Below are 9,394 nucleotides of genomic sequence, written 5' to 3' on the forward strand. Positions count from 1 at the left end.
GTTTGTGGTGCCTTTCTATCCAAAAGAAAGATATAAAACTTCAGATATTTCACAAAAAGATTCTAACATTCATGGAAAAACCTCACATAACCTTATATTAAAGCAGAAAATACGGAGCCCACCGTAAGAAAGACTTGCAGTATTCAATTATGCTGCATAACTGACCAGTACAGTATTGCGAGGTAACGCAAAAATATTGCGAGGGAACGCAAAAGAAAAAAAAAATCCCCGTGTCCCCTAGAGCAGTGGTTCTCAAATGGGGGTACGTGTACCCCTGGGGGTACGTGGAGGTACTGCAGGGGGTACGTGAAGCTTTTCAAAATATCTTTAAAAAATCAGTAGGCTCCTCATAATAAGTCTTGGGAAAAATTATTTTGTAAAAAGTTCGATAAAATATAAATGTGTTTCAATATCCTTTAAAATAAAACGGTTTGACTGGTTTTATACCTTCCTGGTGGTCACCGTCTTCTGTTTTTCTTTTTTGTTTAACCATGCAATGTTTGCAATATGGATGTATTTGTCAGGTTCACTGATATAAGTTGTTTGGCTTTAATAAATCAGACAGTGATTTTACAGCACTGGTACCTCTTTTTAATTCCAAAAATGTTTTGCCCGTGTCAGGGGGTACTTGACTAAAAATATATTTTTAAGGGGGTACATCACTGAAAAAAGTTTGAGAACCACTGGTCTAGAGGGCTCCGTAGCGCAGAACTCTGACCAGCTTCTCTGCTTTTCTCGTCTTTATTACTGTCAGTTCTTCAGAGAAACGAGCTCATTCTGTTACAAAACGTGTTCCTGTCGCTCCCCGTGATTAAACTCACAATTACGATCCTCTGTACTGAGCAGCTCTGATAGCAGACGGTGTGTCCGTGAACAAGTTAAACTAAATATGCTAAAAACCCATTAATCGTTTCCACAGTAAGCCTCCCAGGAATAAGGTGGATAGTCCAGCAAAGAGGAAATTAAATATTAAAAATAACTGAATCTTTGGATAATTTTGATTTTGATCAAATTTCAAAATAAATAAACAAAAAATACATCAAAAAAATTATTTTTAATTTCATTTTCATCCAGTTTAATTGATATTTAGCGAGATGAACAGATAACCCACATGTGCCATCACACATCAAACAGATGAAGCAAGAAACATTTTCTCCACAGTGACAAAAACCACTGACTGTGATAACTAAATATGAACACTGAAATTAAACCTTTGCTCTGAAATTACGAACATGGATATGCGACCCGGTTGTGCAACATCAAATGTCTCAGGGTCTGGGGGCCGAGTCCGCACTCTGCAGCCATGCAGGAGACTGGCACTGCAGCCGGAGTTTTTAGGGAACGTCTCTCAAATTGAAGCGGTAAGAAGCCGACAAGACACCAAAACTTTTGAAGGCGCTGTCAGCAAGACAGGTGTAGGACTCGCAGTTACCTTTACTCTTTGCATGCAATATGTGAACTTTGTCAACTGAGTCACGCAGCGCCTCGTCCAGATTTCAGTATCTGACAAACCTTCCGCTGCTTTCAGTTTCATTTACAAGGTGTCAACGTTTGCAGCGACCAGGCAAAGGTAAGCGCTCTGAAAGTTAATTAGTGTTTATTTGCTCAAACTGAGAATCTTCAGGAAATATCGTGTAAAGGTTAATACGGAAGAGGATTAGGGCCACCGAAAAAAAGAAGAATTCTGAGAATAAAGTCAGAATTATTATTATTATTTTTTTTTCGGTGGCCCTAATCCTATTCCGTAGGTTAAAGCAGAAACATAAAGACATGAGATACTGTTTGTCTTTTGGGATTGTCAAGTTCTCCAGCTTTATTGGCAGGAGCTGACTATGATTCACCTATTGGTCAGGATATAGTTTTTACTCAATATAACTGAGTATATATATATTAATCTAATTATTAATTAGATTAGATTAATTAATTAATTAGATTAATTAATCTAATTAATTAAAATTAATTAGATTAATTAATCTAAAATTAATTTGGAAGACAAATATTTGACAAAACTAATGTTCACAGCTGGTTTTGTTTTGTTTTGAAGAAAGGAAGTAGACCTTCACAATGTCTACTTCCTTGGAAGAAGAAGAGCCCATGGACTTTAAGGCTCAGGTGTATCACTGACATTTGATATGTCTAATTTAAATTTCTATGTTTATACTACAAAGGTAGTTTTCTTTACAACATCATGAAATAGTAGCACTGCTTTTATTTCATAACATATTTATTTTTAAACATTCTCTGAAAGTACTTCACGATTTCAGGAACATATTTAACTGTGATACTTTTTCTAAAAATTGCAATACAGGAGCTGGCTGTGTTGCAGCCTCCTCCCCGTACTGTAGAAAAGCATATTTTAATCCACATTTTTATTGACACCTTTTTTCACTTTACAATCACGCAATGTCCCCACCACACTATGTGAACTTTAGCATCTTAGACACTAAAGATTATCACCAGACAAACTGCAGTAAGAGTCCATCCAACTTGCCATATGATTAGAATTCAAAGCTAGAATGTCTGACTCTCAAAATATTATATCCTACCAAACATCACATCCAATCAGTTCTTGGAGATCACAGAGTTGCCGACACTGATATTGTAAGGATGACTGTGAATCGATATATTGAGAAAACACAGCTGCAATGTTATTTGCAAGAAAGCTCAGAGAAGGATATAAGTATGGAGTGAAAATAGTCTCAAAAATACCTGTGCGTGTGTAAAAATATCTGTGCTTGTGTAATACTAGATTTGTAACTTGTGTAAGCATCTTTGTGTGTGTAACTTTGGATAGTTGTATCTGTGAAACATGATTTGTAAACTGTAAAAAGAAAATTTGTGCGTAACTCTGGGTACTTGTAAATATATGGTCAAATGCATACACAAATATGACGAAATTACGAATACAAAATAAAAGTACACACACTTACAATTTCTACAAACGGTAAATTGCTACACACAAAATTTGTAATCACAACATCACAAATCTGATAATTACGAATTCAAACCTTCTCTTATGCCTACAGATGTTAAATAAGTACACATGAGTCGCCAGATACACACACAAAACTACATTTACGCACAGATCCGCTCAAAAATGCACAATATGTCTATAAACAATTTTGGAATATTATAAAGAAGTGCTGAGATGTTCCGTTTTCCACCGAAATAACGTATTTGCCACTTCAGCACAAGCACAGTGACAAACGCTGAGAGGATAAAAACACTAGACTCCGAGCAAAAATCGGATGACCCAGCTTTTCACCAGCATTTAAACGCACCACTTACGCACAAATCTGAAGCTGTCCGGAAGCTTGAAATGAGTCTCAAAAATACTCGTGCACTCGTAACCGGATCTGTGCGTAAATGTAGTTTTATGTGTGTATCTGGCAACTTGTGTGTACTTATTTAACATTTGTGTCTTTAAGATGATGATAATTATGTTGTGACCCAACCAGGTTCCTGATCTAAATCGATTAGACAATCTGTGAAGAGAGATAGAGATCTGAATGATGGCAAAGAGGTCTTTGCCATCATTCCAAGTCATATCCAAGTCATATCCGAGGTAATGACTTGGAGCTCATTACCTCGGATAAATAAACTAAATACTCATGATAACATGGAAAAAGATGGTCAGCAATTTTAATAAGGGTTTGATTGGTAAAATACCGATAAAGATTTTGCTACTAATTTATTAGGAAGGGTGCAAATCAATTTTGATATGACATAAAGACATATAAATGAAATTACTCAAATTTATCTTTTGATATATTTTTTATCCCATGTTTGCAGGGTGAGATGGCTCTTCCGCAGGATCAAAATAAAGTTCTGCTGACTCTCTCGTTGAGGTGGTCTGTGGAAAAGAAAAAGAAGGTAGATTTACAAAAAGCCCTCCAGACTTGGTTCAGCAGAACTAAAGCGGACTGCTCTGTTCAAGAGATCTTACCAGACGGAGGGGCTGTGATTATGATTGAACCTCCTCCAGGTACTGTAGAAAAGCATTTAACTGTACATGTTACGGACTCACACCGTTCTCTGTTAATTTAATTTTATTCTACAATAACTATAAGAATATTGAAGAATATGTTCATCTTGAACACACTGATATACCACAATAACGGGTTTATAAACCCGTTATTGTGAGGTTTATATCACAATAACGGGTTTATAAACCCGTTATTGTGATATATGAGCTAAATGTATTTTGTGTTCTTTTTTTCTGTATTTTTAAGGTCTCACAGAGATTCATACGCTGAACGGTGAAACACTTTATACAAAAGACAAAAAAGAATTGGTCACCATCTTGTCTGTGATGCTGGGAACACGAAAGCAGGACCCACAAACAGCAGACGATGCTTCGGTGAATCCGACTCTTCCAGCTCCTTCTGTAAACACCAAAACTGCTGATTTGGAGCCATCAGCTCTACGCACTCTAACACAGGTAAAGTGCTGTGGAAAAGTGTTTACTTATCTACCAAATTTTTTGTGTGTTTTCTTTTTGACACACTTAAATAAATGTTTTAGATCATCAACCTAATTTAAATACTGGATAGAAGTAACTTGAGTAAATGCAAAAACCTATTTCCAAATTAGGATTTCATTTATTTCAGAAAAAACCTAAACAAACCAACCTGGCCCTCTGGGAAAAAATAATTGAACTTCATTATTAACTTATAAATTAGCTGTGATTACACTATCTTTTTAGAAAGTTGTGCTCAGTTTCATAAGCCTATATAATAAATTATTTAGATTGGACCTCCCTGATGGCTGAAGGATCTCTAAAAGCGACATCACCTGAAAATAATTCAAAGCATGTTGAAGATTTGAGATTGGTCAGTCTGGAAAAGATTACAAAACCATTTCTAAGACTTTGGGATGCCAACAAACCAAACAAGTTATTATTCACAGCAGTAGAAATATGGATCAGGGGGCAGCCTTGAGAGGCTGGTCAACCAAAATTACTTAAAGAGCCCAACGTCAGTTTAATCAGGAAGTAAATAAACAACATATCCTTTGGAGACCTTACTTCCCTCTGCTGACATCAGAGCTCAAAATTCAACAATAAGAAAAAGAGTGATACCAGAGTTCCAAGGTGAAAACTACTAAAGTTTTGGTGGTTTCACATTCATTTCACTAAAGCAATGAATGTAAAAGCATTCATTGCTTTTACTACTAAAAGCAGTGAAAGCTTTTAGTAGTAAAAGCAGTGAACATGTTCAAGATGAACTACATATATATATATATATATAAGTACACACACAATTACAATTTCTACAAACACAGATATACAGTATATAAGAATATTAGTATGCTCATGTTGAATCAACACTGTTAGCCAGTATCATCAATGTTGGTATGACAGGTCTGATGTCTGGGTCTCCCCTTCTGGACCTGTTATCCTCCTGTTATCCTGAAGAGATAAATGTCTACCTTGTTATATCCATCTCAATTCTCTAGACAGAATTGAGATGAAGTTCAACTAACTTCACAACAACAGTTATCATAATGATTGAACCTCTTCCAGGTGACATAAACACTGATAGTATTCGCTTTACAAATCTTTGGTGAATAAATTCATTTGTGTACTTTTATTTATTTATTTTAAAGGTTTTATTGGCTCTAGCGGTCTTCATTTGATAGTAAATTAACAGAAAAATGGGTAAAAAGAGAAAGGGGAAGACATTCGGCAAAGGTCGCCAGGCGGGGAATCAAACCTGCGACAGCCACGTCGCCAAATGGCGGCCATATAAGGCCTCCATATGTGGGTTGTGCTTAACTCCTGCGCCACCACAGAACCCCAGTACTTTTATGTTTTAAAGCTTTTTCTGAGTGATCAACAGAAACTGAATTATTAAACACAGAAGATGGAGAAGAAACTAGTGAGCATTCTGTCAGTCACCCTGAGAATATGAAATAAAACACTAAAATCCTTCCCTTATGTAACTTAAGAACAAAATCTCTATGCAAGAACTTTCAGCTGTATTGCCAAATAATTCATTTGATTATGACTGAATATATTAATTTTAACACTTTTTTTGTTTTCATTTTAGGATATGCCTGGTAATCCATTTACCTCGATAGCAGAAACCCTTCCTCCTAGAAAATTTAAAGGAGAAGCTCCAAAAAGTTATTTTCTGCCTCTGAACCACTTCTGGTACATGAGTCACATCTACAAGGAAGGAATTAAACAGATTGAGAGGAAGAATAAAATTAAACTGGTGGCACAGGTCCATGTGACATTTGAAGCTGAACAGGAAGATGGAAACCCCCATGAAGCTCTCAATGAGTTCATTGATCTCTCACAAAGCTGCTCTGCTGATTCAGGTGAGGCAGTGATTCCTCTCAAGTTTGTAGATCCAGATCAGTGGAGTGACGCATTAAAAGTCATCAAGAGAAACAAGGACAAACTTTTGCTCACCATGTCATCTGAAGAGGTTATTGTTAGTGGTCCAAAGCAAAGCCAAGATGAATTCAATGCAGTCCTGAATGCGGTGCAGAAGACAAACACACCTGCTGAAGAGCACAAACCTACATCAGATGGTACATCACTGAGGAGGACAAACATGACTGACAAATATCAAGGGCTACCAATACGCAACTTCAGTGGTGATCTCTCGATGAAAATCATGACAATCAAAGATGATCTTGCTGGTTTAACCATAGATAAGAACCAGTGGAAAAACCTGAAGTCTTCTTATAATAACCGCCTTACAGTGATCAAAGATAACTTCAATGTGGATTTTAAAGAATCCAGCATCACTGAAGGCAAAGTTAATGTTAAACCATCATACAAAGGACATGGAGGAAACCCAGCAATGGAGAGCCAAGCTGTCAGAGCTCTGCTGCGTCTGTACCAGAAGATGATGACGTCACCCACGTTACTTCATTCGCCTAATCGTACCACTAGGTTCAGTGGTTCTGAAAAGGTGTCCAATAAAACTGGAATTAAAAGTCATTCAACACAAAACAGAGAAAAATCAGCAGGCAAGGGCACGACAGGGGACAAGAAAGATGATAAATGCCCAATATGTTTGTCCGATTTTACTAATAAGATGCAGCTGAAGTGTTATCATGCATTTTGTAAGCAGTGCCTGCAAAATGCAGTGAAAGCACTTGGACCCATCTGTCCGATATGCAAGGATGTTTTTGGTGTGATGAAGGGAAACCAACCTGATGGAAAAATTACTTGTAATAAGTATCAATCATCCCTCCCTGGATTCCCAGGTTGTGGCTATATATGCATCACCTACGACATTCCAAGTGGAAAACAGACGGTAATGTCTAAGCACATATTATCTATATCAGTAATTTAGCATGTAGTTTAAGACGGCTACCATTAACCTGAATTTTTCCTTTCTACCTGGCAGGAAAATCATCCAAAGCCTGGCCAGTACTATGGAGGAACTGTCAGACAGGCATTTCTTCCAGACAACAAAGAGGGCAATGAAGTTCTGCTGCTCCTGAAAAAAGCTTTTGACCAGAAGCTGATTTTCACTGTTGGAGCTTCTAGGACAACCGGGGCGGATAACATGGTGACCTGGAATGACATCCACCACAAGACGTCCATATCAGGAGGACCAGAGTGGTACGGTTCCCTAATTTAACGCCTCTGTATTTACTCTGCGTCAGCATTTGGTTTCATGTATTAAACCTTCTATATTTTCTGCTTTCACAGTTATGGATATCCAGATGAGAACTACCTGAGCAGAGTCAAGGAGGAGCTGAAGGCTAAAGGCATCCAGTGAAGTTTTTGTTTTACATTAAGTGAATTTTAAATTCAAATTTCTGACAAATTGAATCAGAATTTCCACATTTTGTTCTAACATGTTGGATGTTTTATAATAAATAAGACTTAATGGTTACTTTAAAGTTCACTGAAAGGTGAAGACTTTTTCTCATCTATCAAAATATAAATCACATCATTTTGAAAGATTTACTAACTTGTTTATTTTTTCTTTACATTTGTCATGTGAACCACAATTACAGTGTAATATATAACTGTAATCAAATGTAATATGATTATTGGGTTGGGTCTTTCAAATAAATTAATAAATTTACATTCAACAGAATTTGCTTTATTTATTTAAAGCGGACAATTAACATGGTTCAATCTGAAAACCTTGGTAGTAAATGGGGCCCTCAGTGACTGGTGCATAAATGTTTATTGGTTATGTTGCGTTTTTTCAATTACAAATGTTTTACAATGGAAGCCAAAAAAGAGATATAGAAGAAAATGGAAGTTCAGCAGATCAAAACAGTAGTGCAATAATAATGTGATTTATCTGAAGCTGACCTATCAGCAAGAAAACCAGTTTGGTTCCCCAGTTTGTTCCCTTTGTATTCACTGCCAGCCTTCAGTGTCATGTATTAATCCTTTTACATTTTCTGATTTCTCAGTTTTGGCTATCCTGATGAGAACTACCTGAGCAGAGTCAAAGAGGAGCTAAAAGCTTAAGTCATTGAGTGAAGTCTGTACATTAACAACATTTTTAAAAAGCAATTAAACGAAGATTTTCTTACAATCTGATTCATTGGAAGAATTGTTTTATAATAAGAATCTGAGGACAACTAGAAGTTGATTAGTTGCTCTTATTTATCAACATCTACAATATCAAAGCAAATCACATAATTCTAGATTTTACCCCTTGTTTATTTTTCTTCACTTATATACAATATGAATCACAGGTAAAATGTACATATAAAACTGTAATCAAAGGTCAGTTAAGATGATTGGATTAGGTATAAACCAAATAAATGATTAATTAAGATATAATTTACTTTATTTATTTTAAAGGGACAATGCCCTTTAATGAACATCAGAAGTATTTTTTTTATGTTGGTGATCTTAATAAGTTGATAGAATTTGTTTTAATGTAAATGAAATACACATTAAATATTTCGGGGAAAATTTAAAACTTAGTCAAAATGTAATAGTCCTTAAACAGAATTGATTAGCTCTGAATTGTTGTTTAATAGATTCAAGCATTGAAGTGTTGTTTCTCAGATCTGTGGGAACAAGGTTCTGTTAGAGGCTGGAGTTTTTGTGCTCGTAGGGAGCTGTTTTGTCCACCAGGGGGAGCCATGAGGAAGCTTCTGGAGGAGGATGGTCCCCGCTCACCTGTGCGTAATCAGCCTCATCAACACCAGCATAAGAGGAGCGGGTGGCCAGTTCTCCGGCGCCGGAGTGATATACCCGTTTTGGTACTCTGAGCCCCTCTGAGTTTAGTTCTCCGAGAATTTACTTGTGTACTCACCTAATTTGAGCTTTCTTTCTCTGACCTTCTCGCAGGATGCCTCTCTTGGAGCCCACCCCTTGGTCGACTAACTGTCCGCCCTCCGACGTGCCACCCTTTGGACCTTTGAACTGCACCTCTCTCTTGCGCAAGAACCCAGA

At 36.7% G+C, this 9,394-nt stretch overlaps 1 protein-coding gene across 1 annotated transcript; it reads left to right on the top strand.

Moving 5' to 3' along the window:
• The first annotated feature begins 1,353 nt into the window (after nucleotides 1–1,353).
• Nucleotides 1,354–8,026, top strand: LOC111605894. The gene is made up of 6 exons (XM_023325556.1): nucleotides 1,354–1,570; nucleotides 3,793–3,985; nucleotides 4,233–4,441; nucleotides 6,051–7,274; nucleotides 7,368–7,585; nucleotides 7,676–8,026. Exons 2-6 carry the CDS (start codon nucleotides 3,799–3,801, stop codon nucleotides 7,743–7,745), a joined length of 1,908 nt encoding a protein of 635 aa, XP_023181324.1. The 5' UTR covers nucleotides 1,354–1,570; nucleotides 3,793–3,798; the 3' UTR covers nucleotides 7,746–8,026.
• Nucleotides 8,027–9,394: the final 1,368 nt, after the last annotated feature.

Source organism: Xiphophorus maculatus, chromosome 20 (assembly GCF_002775205.1).
Source record: "Xiphophorus maculatus strain JP 163 A chromosome 20, X_maculatus-5.0-male, whole genome shotgun sequence".
Taxonomy (NCBI): domain Eukaryota; kingdom Metazoa; phylum Chordata; class Actinopteri; order Cyprinodontiformes; family Poeciliidae; genus Xiphophorus; species Xiphophorus maculatus.